Source organism: Petaurus breviceps, unplaced genomic scaffold, assembly GCF_028583685.1.
Source record: "Petaurus breviceps papuanus isolate PSGF00001 unplaced genomic scaffold, PetGlider_PUasm1.0 37, whole genome shotgun sequence".
In the NCBI taxonomy this organism is placed as follows: Eukaryota; Metazoa; Chordata; class Mammalia; order Diprotodontia; family Petauridae; genus Petaurus; species Petaurus breviceps.
Window position 1 is genome coordinate 47,089,571 of NW_027186296.1, and position 16,529 is coordinate 47,106,099.

Below are 16,529 nucleotides of genomic sequence, written 5' to 3' on the forward strand. Positions count from 1 at the left end.
TGTGTGTGTGTGTGTGTGTGTGTGTGTGTGTGTGTGTGTGTGTGTGTATGTGTGTGAAGTGTCTGAGGCCCGATTTGAACTCAGGGCCTCCTGACTGCAGGGCTGGTGCTCTGAATACTGCTCCACGTAGCTGCCCTGAAAATTGTTTTATTAATGTTCTTATTTTTACATCACTATTACTTCCTCATAACTCCTAAACAAGGAGTTACTACTTTTCTTTTGAATCCCCCTTTAGGCATAGTCAAGCAGAACATATGAGCACATTTGTCATGTCTGAAAATGTATGTTTCATACCACATCTGTTGTCCACCACCTCTTTGCCAAAAGGCAGGAGGCATACTTCTATAATGTTGATTTTTATAAAAGGCTTTAGCCATTAAATTCAGGCTTTAGACTCTAGGTAAACTGGAAAATCCATCAAAGAAGATTGTTTTGTTTTGTTTTTTAATTGACTTTTTCCTCAACATATGTGTTTAACTTTGCTTATTTTATTATTTTTATTTCTTAGTTCTATTAAAAAACTAGTTTCTCAATGAAATATTTGAATACACATATCAAATATGAAATGAAATGTTGTATGCACATATGTATAGATGTGTGTATATGAATACATATATTCTGTATAATAAAGACTGCATATATTTGCCAGTATATTACATATGTATTTTTATAGGATTTAAGGGGCAATATTTGTGTACATGTGCATGTATGTATATGTGTGTGTGTTTATATGCCTTTAGTTTGTATACCTTTAATGGCTTATTTGGTGAGTGTAGCATTTTTCCTTGTCAGTCTGATTATATGAATAATAGTTATTTGAGACAATATCAGCCTAGCAATTTTTTCACCATCTGAACTTTTTAATATGAAATTACATTTGTAACAAAATACTTTTTACTTACTGCAGTTTTTTGGTATGAAAAGAGGCTCAATTTCCTCTCTTGATTTAGAATTTCTCTTTACTGTCAGATTCTCAAGGCGAGCATTTCTAGATTGTAGTAATCTGTTTCAAAGCCAGAATTCTCTCTTTAACACAGTGCTTAAAACATAGTATTTAAATAAATACTTTTCCTTATGGCCATATTACATTGAAAAATGCTGAGTTTGAGCATTATGTTAGGGCAGTGACTGTATGATACATCTATTCTATTCCTATGATACATCATTTTATTCCTTCTGCTCTGACTTCATCCTTAACTCTGACCCTTCGTGTATGGATGGATCAACCCAAATCTGTAATCACAAATCTTTATAAATTACCCTATTGACAATAATGTGAAAATAATAAAAATAGTAAAAGCAAGTGAATAAAATGTAGCTTACCAAATGATATTTTTAAAAACTGAATAAAAAATCAATTCTTGAATAAGTATTTTGCCCATAGGGATAATTTTCCACAATTAATATGAGTTATCATAAATGGCATTGAAAAGAAACCCACAGACTTTCATTGAAATAGGAATAATTTTGATGGTAGAGCTAAATGTTTTCTTCTATAGGCTGTAGGTGTATTTATCTGTAAAGTGAATTATATTCCAAAGTTGACTTTAAAAGTGATTATAGTTCATACAGAGCTATCCCTGGAATATAGGACATAAGCACGATTGCCTCCCCCAGACTTTTAGCAGTTTGTTGGTGCAGTAGGTAAAGTATGGGGTCTAGAATCAGGACGACCTAAGTTCACATCTAGCCTTTAACCATCACTAGTTGTATGATCCTGGGCAAATCACTTAACCCTGTTTGCCTCAGTTTCCTCATCTATAAAATAATCTGGAGAAGGAATTGTCAGATTACTCTGATATCTTTGTTAAGAAAACTCCAAAATAATGTGATGAAGGAGTTGGACATGATTAAAACAACTGAAAACACTAAAGACTTTTAAAGAGGCAGCAGAGACAATAACACTGCAATTGTCCTGCCTTACACATTTTAATCTACTTTATTCCATGTGAAATCTTGATGAGACTATAGTTTATCCTAGGTCTGGACTATCATAATAATGATATAGGCCCATATGGCTCCTCTACCTTGGCCTTGGCTGCACATTTTTTATTTTTTTTTCCTTACTTTTAAAAGTGCCATAAAAACTTTTTGAGAGTTTAGAATATAGGTATATAGCTCAGTATGGCTGAAAATTTTTTAAGCAGAAATATTTTTTTATTTCAGAAATTTCATTATAAAAACCTTCTCCTTGGTGAACATGATGTCCCTTTAACGTGTATTGAGCAAATTGTAACAGGTATGTACATACTCTTACTAAATTGTTTTTAACGAGTTGATTTTGTCCAGGAAATAGAATATTGATTCAAAGAGTCTAAAGTTACTTGGATTAGATGTCTGTTAATTTTTTACTTTTTGATGAGTAAAAAGTTTCATCAGAGTTAATATTTAATGTCAGATGTTACTTGGGTTTCAATAGGATTATGAATTTAAATAACAAAGTTGAAAGAATTAATTTGAAGCTGTTATTTTACAACAACATTGTAAGTGAAAAGAGGGCTGGGCTTTGGAGACAAAATGCTTGGCTTCAAATCCTCACTCTTGCATATGCTGCCCATGTGATCTTGGTTATTTTATTTGAAACTTCTTGGGCATTTATTTCCTTATCTCTAGAATCAAGATAAGATTCATGTTTCCTGTTTCACAGGATGGCTTCATAAGCCTGAGACACTATTCTAGGGGTTGGCAAATTAGGACTCCTATGCCAGATCCAACCCATTGCCTCTCCTTTGTTAAAAACCATTTACATTTATTTACACGTTGTAAAAATCATTCTTAACTCAAAATGAGTACAAAATGAATGAGTTATGTCATTATAAAGGAAATTAATTATTATTGTAGCATGGATATAAATTCTTATATTGTCTTGGTTATTACTATTATTATTATTTTTTTGTTTTTTGGCTTTTGGAGGGCATTTGGGGTTAAGTAACTTGCCCAAGGTTACACGGCTAGTTTTGTGTGTGTGTGTGTGTGTGGGTGTTAAGTGTCTGAGACCGGAACCGAACTCGGGTCCTCCTGACTCCAGGGCCGGCGCTTTACTCACTGCGCCACCTAGCCACCCCTATTACTATTATTTTTGAGATAGTGATACATTTTAGTAGTTGTTTAATTTGAAAAATATTTATCTAGTTATACATAGTCAACCCCCAACCTCCCCAAAATAGACTCAAGGACAGGTGAAAAACATTAAAGACTAGATGAAAGCCTTAATTATTTAGTGCTCAAATTTATGGCAGTTTCAATGGTGAGTGGTGCAGATAATGTTATTTCAGAACATAATTTAAGCAGTGTTCTTTCTTTAAAATCTTCTTTCATTTCAGTAAATGACAACAAAAGGAAACAGAAGATCCTAGGCCCGAACCAGAAACTCAAATTTAATCCAACAGAGCTAATTATTTATTGCAAAGATTTCAGAATTGTTCGATTTCGCTTTGATGAAGCAGGTCCAGAAAGTGCCAAAAAGGTAACATGCCAACCTAAGGTGCTTTAATAGTATGCTTACTTATTTTTTTGAGAAATTCTACTCATTATGAGGCTTTAATAATTTTGTCCAATATCACCTAAATAACTACATAACTCACAGTACCTTGTTCATAGTAGGCATTTAATGTTTTATTTTGTTTTGAATAGTTAAAATATATTGTTATTAACATTAATATGTTAAAATTCTGTTAATAACTAACATTAAAATATATTAACTGTCATTACCTTGAGCTTGGTTGTACATAGAGCCTACTAAATAAAGCAGTATTCAGCAAGAATCAGTCATAGTTTAGGTTAGAGCAGAAACATGCTTGCATTCTGGGAAATACTCACCTACCATTTAGTGAGGAAAGTTAAGGAGAGGAAACCCTTTCCTCTATCCTATAATTTGGATCCTGACAGAAGTAAATCAGGGGTCTTACTTCTCCAGTATTGACTCTCTGGGACTGCCTCTGCTAATGCAGAGTAAATGTCAGGATATTGTTTGGAATTTTTATTTAGTATCATACCTCTCCCCCTGCTACCTCTTCCCCCAACTTCATTTAGGAAGTACACTTGACCTGTTTGTCTTATGTTTGCTAGGTATGTCGGGGTAGTATGTAATGGTGCAAAGAGAAACTTTACTCCTCCTATGAGTTAACTTCAATTAACAAACTTTCATTAAGTTCCTAACATATGCCAGGCACTTTGTTAGGGACTAGAAATACAAAAAATAAAAATAAAACAATCATTGTTCTTAAGGATCTTGCATCCTACTGGGGAGAACAACACGTAAGTATCCTCGTTATATACAGAATAATTACAAAATAGTTAAATGTAAGATTGGGAGGGAGGATATTAGCAGTTATGGGTGGTATTAAGAAATTCTGTGTTAGCAGGTGATGCCTAAATTGTATCTTGAAGGGAAGGAGTGAATTCTGTAGTATAGAAGTGAAAAAGTAGTACTTGCCAGACATTTTAGCCATTACGAAGACATAGAGATGGGAAGTAGAATTTTTTTAAGAGCTCCTGTTAACTTATTTCAACTCATGGGCCAGAGGACTAAGCCATTTTTCCCCCTCAACTGAGAGAAAAATGTGTATTAAGTACTTTTTTTCTGTTTACATGAAACTGAACAAAGTCTTTAATAAGGGACCAGAAAAACCATGTTCTGTTTTTAGGCTTTATAACTTATGCTAAGATTAAAAATGAAGGGGCGGCTAGGTGGTGTAGTGAATAGAGCACTGGCCCTGGAGTCAGGAGGACCTGAGTTTAAATCCGGCCTCAGACACTTAACACAAAAACTAGCCATGTGACCTTGGGCAAGTCACTTAACCCCAATTGCCCTACCTTCCCCCTCCAAAAAAGCAAAATAATAGAACTCATCCATTGAAAAATAGTGAAAATAGTTAAAAGATTGGAGAATAGTGCTGCTTAGAAAAAAGAAAGGAAAGGAAGAGCCAAGACAATGGAGTATCAGGAAAAAACTGGGGGAGCTTAGCTCCCTACCACTACTACTTCACAAAGATCTAGGAAACATATGAGAACAAGTTCTGATTGGAAAATCTAAGAAAAAAATTACAGTCATTTTTCCTGCCCAGGTAGGGAGACAAACAAATCTATAAACACTGGGGACAGGGTCTAACTAGAAGCAGTCTCATACCTATATGAGGAAGCCCAGTTTTGTGCAGGGTGAAGGAACACATGCCATTTGGAATCTGTGTTGCTTAATATCTCGTTCTGTGTCACATATCAAAGGTGGCCTAGGGAAGGGTTCTGTGCTTAGAGGTGATAATCCACAGTGAGACATGGTTGTGTGTCCTTTGCTGAGTTTTTACCAAAAAAATAAGTTTAGGATCAAGCAGAAGTTGTATGATTGACCCCAGCAGAAGAGTATGGTCTCAACTCAAGTCACCAGGCCAGTCTAAAGTTTACTGGTGGTAACTGAGCCTACCAGTAGTCTACTGGAGCTCCAACCAGGGGCAAACCTACAGCTGTGTTGCTTAGTCCCAAATCCAAGCCAGAATCTTGCAGAGTTCAGACTAGGAGAGACTGTCCTGGATCAGACTACTATGGAATACTAAAAGTTTGCAGATTTCCCTAGCTGGAGCCCAACCTGAGATCCTGGAATAACACAATACTCAGTACCCTCAAGAAAGTTGCAGTAGGATGCAAACTCAGCTCGGACTTTTCCTCTAAAAGGGTATAAAGCCTGGCCTTAACATACAGTGTGAATCAGAAAATAGGTGGTAATAATGAGCAAACAAGAAAAATCCCACCATTAACAGCTATTATGGTGACAAGGATGCTTAAGACAATCCCAGAAAAAGAGAATGACTCCACTGTCTCTACAACTAAGCTTCAAAGAAAAACACAACTTGGGCACAAGTTAAACTATATATAGTTCCTGTAAGAAATGAAGCAAGATTTTTTTAAAGATTCTTTAAGAATTAAAAATTGTTTTAAAAACTAAATGAAAGCATGGGGGGTGGGGAGCCTGCAGGTGGGGGATGGGGAAAAGAAATGAGAACTATGCAGTGGCTAAGTGGTGCAGTGAGTGGAGCACCAGCCCTGGAGTTGGGAGGACGTGGGTTCAGATCTGGCCTTAGACACTTGACACAATTACTAGCCGTGTGACTTTGGGCATATCACTTGAACCCAATTGCCCTCCAAAAAGCAAAAAGAAATGGGAGCTATGAAAGACTTGAAAAGAGAATCAACAGGCTGGAACAAGAAATACAAAACCTTACCCAAGAAACAGACTACTTGAAAAGTATAATGGACCACGTAGAAAAACTAGTGACTACATACTACAGTAAGAAATATTAAAAGAAGTAAAAAAGACTAGAAAAAAATAGAAGAAAACCTATGCTATCTCAGCAGAGACAGCTGGAAAACAGATTGAAGAGAATTAATTTCATAAATCAGTATGTAGTTCCTCTAAAAAAGCATAGATGTCATATTTTAAGAAATGACAAAGGGGAGTAGAAACAGAACTTCTGCACAGCTCTGGCTTTCACCTCCTCCAATTCATGTAAAAAATGACTCTACACAAACTTTGGAGCTACAGAACCCACAAAATGACAGAGATAAGCTAATGTCCCGCTGAAGACAGGCCAGCAGGCTGTCAGGAAGGGGCTAGCTCAGTGCTCTAGGAGTCTAGCCCAGCCCCACTCAAGCCAGAGGCCTGACTAGCCACCAGCTGGAGGGACTTCAGATCACACACAGCTGTGACGGTTTCCAGAATTATCAACCCATCATTGCAAAAGACAAAGTGAGAGGTCAATGTAGACTTTGTAGGAACAGGGAATTTGGGAGTGTTGTCTGGCCCTTGCCCCCAGGGCCAGAAGAAGTGGTTGAGGTTCCATGGGCCTGCAGCTGCCCGTCATGTGGCTGCTACAGAACCCCAGGCCTGCAGATTGTAGGGGACCAGTTTGAGGGGTAATTACTCTTGCTTTAACCTATTTGGATCTGGATCGCTGTCTAGGGTGGAGGTCCTGGGGTGTATGAACGGTTTGCTGGAGACTGGGTAAAAGCTTCAGGTAGGGCACCCAACTAATAGCTCCAGCAGCTGCGAAAACCCTAGCGATTGGGATAAAGCTCCCCTTCCTGGTAGCATAGTTCTACTGTGGCAAAAGGCTCAAAAGTCAAGTAATTGAGTGGCAACATGAGCAAGCAAAGGAAGCAAAACAAAACATTAGACTTCTATTTTGGGGGCAGAAAGGATCAAAGCATAGAATAGGAGGAAGACAGCGAAGTCAAAACTCCTGCACCAAAAGCTTCCAAGAAAAATACAAGCTGGTTACAGGCCATAGAGGAACTTGAAAAGGCTTTTAAAAACCAAATAAGAGAAGTGGAGGGAAAATTGGGAAGAGAAATGAGAACGATGGAAGAAAATTATGAAATGAGAGTCAACAACCTGACTGATGAAAATAACACCTTAAAAAATAGACTAACTCAAATGGCAAAAGAGGCTCAAAATGGCATTGAGGAGAAGAATGCCTTAAAAAGCTGAATTTGCCAGATAGGAAAAGAATCTCAAAAGCTCACTAAAGGGAATCATTCCTTCAGAATTAGATTGGAGCAAATGGAAGCTAGTGAGAAATCAAGATACTATTAAACATATCCAAACAAATGAAAAAATAGAAGGCAATGTGAAATATCTCATTGGAAAAACCACTGACCTGGAAAATAGATCCAAGGGAGAGAATTTAAAAATTATTGGACTATCTGAAAGCCATGATCAAAGAAAGAACCTAGAAATCATCCTTCAAGAAATTCTCAAGGAAAATTGCCCTGATGTTTTAGAACCAGAGGAAAAAATTGAGGTTGAAAGAATCCACCGATCACCTCCTGAAAAAGATTCCAAAAAGAAAACTCCTAGGAATATTATAGCCAGGTTCCAGAGTGCCCAGATCAAGGAGAAAATATTACAAGCAGCCACGAAGAAACAATTTGAATATTATGGAAACGCAGTCAGGATAACACAGGATCTGGCAGCTTCTACACTGAGGGATTGAAGGGCTTGTAATATGTTATTCTGGAGGTCAAAGGAGCTGGGATTTAAACCAAGAATCATCTACCCAGCAAAACTGAGTATCATGTTTCAGGGGAAAATATGGTCATTCAGTGGAATAGAGGACTTTTGAGCATTCTTGATGAAAAAACCAGAGTTGAATAGAAAATTTGACATTCAGTTAAGAGAAGCATGAGAAGGTAAACAGGGAAAAGAAATCATAAGGAACTTATTGAAGTTGAACTATTTACATTCCTACATGGATAAATGATAATTGTAACTTAGGAAACTCTTCTTGGTATGAGAATAGTTGAATGGAATAGAAATGTGTGTGTGTATGTCTATTTAGGAGGGTATATGGGCATATGAATACATATATGAGTATGTGTATATATGTGTACAGGTATACATAGAGGTCACAGGACCAGTTGCATAGGAAGGGATGGTACTTAAAAGGTGAAATTAAGAGGTGAGAGAGGAATATAAGGAGAGGAGATGGGGAGAGACAGAATGGGGTATATTATCTCACATAGAAGAGGCAAGGGAAAACTGTTACAATGGAGCGGAAGAACAAGAAGGCAAAAGGGAATGAGTCATCCTTATTCTCATTGAATTTGGGTTAGGGAGGGAATGACATACACACTAAATAGGGTGTCTCACACTACAGGAAAGTAGGGGGGAAGGGGATGAGAGGGGGGATGAAAGAAGGGAGAGCAGGCTGGGGGGGGAGGGAAGTTGGAAGCACCCACTTTTGAAAAGGGACAGGATCAAAGTAGAGAATAGAACAAGTGGGAGGTGGGATAGCAGGGAGGGAAATATAGATAGTCTTTTCAATATATCCACTAGAAATGTTTTGCATAGCTACACCTATGCAACCTATATTGAATTGCTTATCTTCCCAGTAAGGGTGGGTGATGAGGGAGGTAGGGAAAGAATTTGGAATTCAAAGGTTTAAAATCAAACGTTTAAAATATATATCTACTCTAACAATAGAACAGTTTGCTTCATGAAATAGTAAGTTTTCCCCCACCAAAAATGGTTAGTGTTTGGTTGGTTTTTGTCCTTAGTTCTGGAAGAGGACCAAAATGACATCACTAGGCTAAAGTCAAGTTTCAGTGTGTTCAGCTGTGGCTGATCAGACCAATGTGAGCTTGGAATGCTCTACCACAGGTCTGGCACAAATACTCCACTTAACATTTGGGGTGGATTCTCCAAATTTGTACATCCTGCGTTTCCTCTGAGCTGTAACAATCAGGCTTTGCTCATAGAGCACAGCACCTTCTCTGATGGAATGCCATGCTGAGTGGTCCTGTGCCAGTGTCTTCCATGTCACACAGTCAATTCCGAAGTTCTTGAGAGAGACCTTGAGAGTGTCCTTGTATCAATTCTTATGACCACCTTGTGAATACTTGCCCTGTGTGAGTTCTCCATAAAAGTCTTTTTGGCAAGCAACACATTTTGCATTTGAACAACATGGCCAACCCTTTGAAGTTATGCTCTCTGAAGCAGAGTTTGAATGCTTGGCAGTTTAGTTAAAGTAAGGTAATTTATGCTGCCAGGTGATCTTCATCAGTGTCTGGTACCTTATCCTGCTAAGTGATCTTCAGAATCTTCCTAAGACAATTCAAATGGAAGCAACTCAGTTTCCTGGCATGACTGTCCAGGTTTCGCAGGCATACGACAATGAGGTCAGCATAATGGCTCTGTAGACCTTCAATTTGATCGTCACCTCTTCTCTCCCATAACTTCCTTCATAGCCTCCCAACACTGAGCGAGCTCTGGCATTGCATGTGTCAACCTCATTATCAATGTGTACATCCCTGATAAGTACACTACCACAGTAAGTGAATTTATCCCCACCATTCAAAACTTCTTTATTCTCTGTAACCGATGGTTCCACGTATGACAGCATGCTTGCCTGGGTTCTAGATAATGGACAGTGCTCTCATGCCTTCCCAGTTACCAATGGAGTGAAATAAGGCTGTGTGCTTGCTCATATGCTTTTTTTAGCATGGTGTTTTCAGCCATGTTGTCTAATGCTTTCAGTGAGGATGAACACAGCATCAGTCAACTACCACACTGATGGTAAATTCTTCAACTTGAAAAGGCTATAAGCCAAGACCAAAGTGAAGGGAGTGTTGGTGTATGATTTTCTGTTTGCAGATGATTGTGCACTCAATGCAGCCTCTAAAGCTGAGGTGTAACAAAGTATGGATCAATTCTCTGTTGCCTGTACTAATTTTGACCCAACAACAGTTAACACCAAGAATACACAGGTGCTCCATCAGCTACCACCACACCATTCACTAAAAATAATAAAGCAGAGACTAACTGGACCAGATAGATACTCATATATTGCTAGGGAGTTTGTATTACACTGAATCCAGAATTCCCTAAGGTTTCTCCTAACTATGAGACTGTTTGATTCTCATGTTTTGCTAACCTAAGACATCTTTTCCTCATGTAGAATGATTTTAGGACTGAACTGATAGAATGTATTTACAAAAGCATATTGCTTAAGTGTTGTTATTCATACTTAAATATGCCACTGTTATGTACTGTAAGAATTTTTGCTGAAAACAAAGTCAGAATTAGATTATTCCTTTATTTGTAGTTTGAAATGAATGTGCAGTGTATTTTCATACAAGGTCTAAAATGATTGCCACACTTAGTCTCTTATATACAGTTATCCAGAGTCTAATCATCTGGTAATGGTGAAAGCATAGAAATCTTGTATATTTTGTAGGATGAAAAATTATGATTATCTAGTGATGGATCTGTTTGGTAATTTTATGAAATGTTATTTTTGCCTTATATATAGCGAAACATGAATTGAACTATTCTAGCCATTAAAATTGAAATCTTGCTATCTGAAAATTGTAATTGGAAAGGTGATCAGATTTGATGTAAACTGCAGAACTCCAGCTTTCTTTCCATTCCTGAACCTGTTCTTTGTACAGATCTTCAACTTATGGGAAGTAACTGCCCAGTTACTTACCGTATTGGATGGTTAGGAAGAGAATGTTTTGTAAAGCTTGAAGCACAAATAGGAGTTTTTGGGTTTTTTTTTTTTTAATTTATAATTGTGCTTCCCAAGACTTGACTGCTTTTGGTTTCATTTTTGCCTTATCCCTGCAGCCCTAGCACCTAGTTTAGTTCCTGGAATATAAGTGCTTAGTAAATATTTAATGAAATTTCTTAAAAAAATAATTCAAAATTAGTTTATTTTATAGCATTCCTATCTTTTCTCCATAATATCTTCATCCTGTACTACAGTTTATTTTTTGTGGCAATAGAATAAATAATCTTTTGTAAAAGCACATATAAATTCTGGGGTGATGATAATTATTCTTACCATGTAGTAATTACTGATGATTTTTCACCCAAGTGAACTATACATTTTACAATTCTCTCAATTTTGGAATTGCTGTTAGAAAAAGAAACTGGAAATGAAAATAGTCTCATTAGATAGTATATATGTAAAGTATGAAGATCAAGATTATCGTATCAAAATAGAGCTTTATCTTTTTAGCATTCCCTTGATTCCCAAGCATCATTTCTCAAAATGTGTTACAGTGGCATGCATATTATTTATAAGTATATACATATGCATGTTTGTATACATGTATTTTATTTATGGGTTACAAAAATAAATTGCACAAATACATCTAGTTAAAATTCCTGTCTCCAAATTTAGCTGTTACCAAATTTATTTTCAAAATATCTGTGAACTTCTTTAGATAGTGCTTACTATCTCTCAAGCATTATATTAAGTGCTTTATAATTATCTCCTTTGATCCTCTCAACAACCCCAAGAGATAGGTGCTACTATTCTCCACATTTTATAGATGAGGAAACTGAGGCAAACAGGTTAAGTGATTTGCCTCGTCATGTGGCTAGTAAATATCAGAGGCTGAATTTGAATTCAGGTCTTTTTGACTCTAAGCTTAGGGCTTAATCCAGGCTTTAATCATTTAGCAATCTGGGTAAAGATCAAAGCCATGAAATTTTGCTTTCCTTACAGCTTAGGGAAGGTAATATTCAAATATTGACTTGGAATGCATTCCTTTGTGTGTATGTATGGATTTCGTGTGTCTGCTCTTTTTATACTCACAAACTATTGATAATATTTTTATTTATATATATTTATAAACATATTTATTTATAGATCTCACTATGCATGCGTACACTCATGTACACATGCGTGTGCACACCCACACACAGGGTGGTTCATGTAATCATATTCTTTGTTTTATTTCTTACTAAATTTCTCAACTTTGGTGTCATGTCCTTCATACATATCTGTGCATATGAGAGTACTCACATATGATACTAATTAGCTTTGTAATTAGTTATAGTAATTAAGACTATATAGAGAGCTTTGAATACTGGGAGATTTAGAAAGAAATTGGAAGCTGTTGTTTAGAGAGCATCACTCTCTAAAGATTGAAATGCTTTTTATGTGTTTAGGAAATCCAGAGATATTTAAAGATGGTGTAATTTTGAAGTTGCCCCTTAAAGACAGCAGCCTTAGAAGACTTTTTAAAGAAAATGAGTATTGAGCAGAGATTTGAAGGAAGGTGAAGGCACATTTTGGCAGAGAGGAATAGGAAGGGGCTTTCAGCAAAGTGTACAGTATGAAAGATGGTTTGAAAGTGAAGATAAAGTGGATACAGAGGACACCAAGTATTTGTTCTAGCTGTTCTGTTCGATCTTAAAAGGCAACCATATGGTGGCAAGGCTTAGAACTTAAAATTAGGTAATTTAACTTATGGTAAAGACAATTGGGAGTCTTAGCAGAATCCTAAGGGGAACGTCATGACCAAAATGACATTTCAAGAGAAGTACTGTAGATTGTAGAAAGAAGGAGATAATTGGATTCAGAGTAGCAGGTAATGAGATTTCTATGTCAATAAAGATGTAAAGTGACTAGGACCCAAGATGATAGTCTGTGGCCAGAAGTAGAGAGAAAGATCCAAGTACAATGAGTATTTTAGAGGAAAAAAGCAACAAAGCTTGTAGGGAATTGAAGGCAATGGAGAAATGATGATATCAAGATACAGGTCTAGAAATAGAATAATGATACTTATGATAGTGAAGGGGAAGTATAGTAGGGCTTATGTTAGAGGAATGGAAATAATTTAAGAGATGGGTAAACAAAATGTTAATGAGGCTACAAATTTTAATAAAGAAGATAAATATCCTATAAGCAGTGAGAAATAAAGAGACATTGAGTGAGAAGACATGTTTAGGGGTTTAGATTTAGAAAGAATTTTCAGCCAAAGCTAACAATAAACCTTAGCCCATCGTATTTTTCACTTAACTGTTTTAAGATTAGGAAATGAAGAGAAAAATCGGTAAGTAAGGTGAATTTTCATTTTTCATAAAAATTGTTTACATGTAGAATATGCATACTGAATGTTGTCATTATTATGTCTGAATACGTGACTCATTTTTAGCAATGTAAGTGAAGTCACCAATATTTCTGCCTTTTTTTGTCTTTATTAATTTGTATGTTTATTTTTAGTTTACAAGATTCAGTTCCACAATCCCTTGAGTTTCAAATTTTTCCCTCTCCCTCTCCTCCCCTTCCCTTCTAGCCCCCTGCCCCAGTCTGCCTTTGTTTTCTAAGATCAAGTGTCCTGGAGATATGCCTAAATTCAGCTTAGCTATGAACTCTCCCATTTATACTAGAGAAGATTTTTATTATTTTTACATATTATATAATTTTTATATTATATATATTTATTATATAAATTTTAAAATATATTTTAAAGATAAATTTAAAACATGTGACACAACAGCCTCCAAATATTTTGCCAGACTAACCAAAATTGTCTTGCTTGTTCACTGATAAAATAATTAAACTCTGCATCTTCATTATATTTTAGATCAGATTTGACACACAAAGTTTTTTACTTTTCTGTTGATAGCTAGGGAAGCAGGATGGTGTAGAGTAGTACTGTCAAACTCAATAGAAATGGACCCCTGCAGCCAGCGTATGAACTTACAAAAACCACAAATTGACATTATCTGTGTTGTATTTTATTTTTATTTATTTTGTTAACCATTTCACAATTGCACTTTAAACTGGTTCAACAACACTTGGTGTAGGAGAATATATGTCTTAGATTTTATAGTTCTCGTAAGTCATGACTCTAAATCTTACTTTGTGATCTTGGCAAGTCTCCTAACCTCTGAGCCTCAGTTTCTTCTTCTGTAAAATAGAGATGGCAATACTGGTCTTACCTACTTCATATGGTTAATATGAGAACCCCATGTGATGACAATAACATCTTTGGTAAAAATTGGGGGAAATTTGGCATATTGGGACAGATGTATCATAGAAATGCCAGCTATGGTGGACTATTTATTATATCTCTTCTTACGGTTTTTTCTCTATAGCCTTACCTTGGCACCAAAAACCCAGAGAAGTATCTTTTTTCCAGCAAACCACTTTTTTAAAAAAATAAAAAAATTTCTTGTTCTAATGCCGTCTGTATTTCCCTGTTTATCACTTTTAAGAGAGTCATCCCTTATGAATAACAAGGACTAAGTAAAACTAACTCATTGAAAAATTCTGATGTTATGTGCAGAATGTGCAGTGTCCATATCTGTGATCCCCTACGTCTAGGAAGAAGGCAGTTGGGGAAGGGTAGTACCTTTTTATCACCCTTGTTTAGGGTCAGCCTCCACACATTCACATCGAAGTGGACTTCTTTGCACCACTTTGTCTTTCATTTCCTTGTGAGTCTTTTTGTTCATTGAATTTATTTTGTACATTTGATGAACAAGGACATTTTAATCTGTTGTTGTCATTAAGTCATTTTTCAGTCATGTTCAACTCTTTGTGACCCCATTTGAAGTTTTTTTGGGCAAAGCTACTGGAGTGTTTTACCATTTTCTTCTCCAGCTCATTTTACAGATGAGGAAACTGAGACAAACAAGGTTAAGTGACTTACCCCAAGGTCACACAGCTAGTAAATGTCTGAGGCCAGATTTGAACACAAGGAAGCTAAGTGTTTCAGACTCCAGGCCCAGCCATCTGCTTGCTGTATTACCTAGCTACCCTTTTAAAACCTGTGCTGTATTTAAAACTTGGTGCATTCATGTTTAATAACCTACCAATAATAAAATAATGTTTTGGGGGAAAAACATGATACTTCTTTTAAAAAAAAATTGAAGCATCAAACTTTATTTGATCAAAAAGGCTTAGCTGTCAGATGATTTTTACAAATACTGTACATTTAATAGTGCTAATTATCTTACATGAAAATTCTAAGTGTAGAATTTTTCCTAGGTGTGCCTTGCGATAGCTCATTACTCTCAACCAACAGATCTCCAGCTACTCTTTGCGTTTGAATACGTTGGGGAAAAGTACCACAATTCGGGTAAATATAAACATTGAGTATTGTTACTTTCATCTCACATTCTATAATTTCACTATTGGGTTTTCATCTAGAAAATTCCAAAATACAGAAGATTTAAAGGATATTAGATGTTGTAGTTACACAAAGGCAAATGCTTTCTGTTAGAAGAATTGGCAGTTGTCAGATTGTCATGAAAAGGACCTAGGTGAAAACCAGCCTTCTTTAAATACAGTAATCATGTCCAGTGTTTTACCATAGGTCATTCTGACTCATATATGATAAAAGAGATTCTTGTTGGATTTTTAAAAATATATATTTTATTAATTTGTAGCTTGAATTATGTTTATGTATCTTGAATTGGGAAGAAAATTAAGGATAGTTAAAAGGTATATAATTTTTGGAGTGATGTAAACAAAAGCCAATGTAAAATTGTTTAATGAAAGCCACTTGGAAATACTAAATTTCTATTTCTGATAATAGTTCATAGTGAGGGTTTGGGAAAAATGTATTTCAATAGGAACTAACATAAGACCTCTAGTGTCTGTCTAGGCAGGCATTATGGAAATGAAACAGTAATGCCAACAAATCTCAGACACCAACAGTGATGCCAGGTAACACTCATATGTATAGCTCTTCAGTTTCTATATTTATATGAATTTAACTGCTATACAAATTAGAGAATGCCTTGATCAAGAAAAATCCTTGTTTGCTGGTGACTATGGGTGGGCACTTTTGGCCTACCCATACTATTAAGAGAAAAAAAATGATTCCAGTCAACCAGCAAATACTTATCAGAGGACTGCTATGTGCTTACCACTATGGGGAGTGTAAATTTCATGTGAGACCTAGTCTTTGCTTCCACTGAGTTTTCAATTTAATGATAGCAACAAGACTTACAAATATGAAACAGAAAATAATCTAAGACAATACTACAAGGCTATTCCCAAAACAGAAAGGGTTGTGTAATGACAGTTCATTTATATATCGGCTATTTGGAATTCAGAATACATTTTCTCTTTAAAATTGCCTTACAGATCATGGGTAGGTCCCTAAATAAGATGGTAAGAGATCTATTTAATCTATAATATCCATAAAATATAATACTATACTAAGTAAAAATTAATATTACTAGTATTACACTGATATTAATAAATTACACTGATAGTAATAAACCATAC

The 16,529-nt window shown here is 35.9% G+C and overlaps 1 protein-coding gene across 1 annotated transcript in view; it reads left to right on the forward strand.

The window, feature by feature from the left end:
• MTMR10 (myotubularin related protein 10) overlaps window positions 1-16,529 on the forward strand; it is a 63,575-nt gene that overhangs the window by 23,568 nt on the left and 23,478 nt on the right. The window contains exons 4-6 of the mRNA XM_069098412.1: window positions 2,167-2,239; window positions 3,324-3,466; window positions 15,282-15,372. Of these exons, the coding sequence (XP_068954513.1) occupies window positions 2,167-2,239; window positions 3,324-3,466; window positions 15,282-15,372 (307 nt within the window). The remainder of the gene's footprint in view (window positions 1-2,166; window positions 2,240-3,323; window positions 3,467-15,281; window positions 15,373-16,529) is intronic.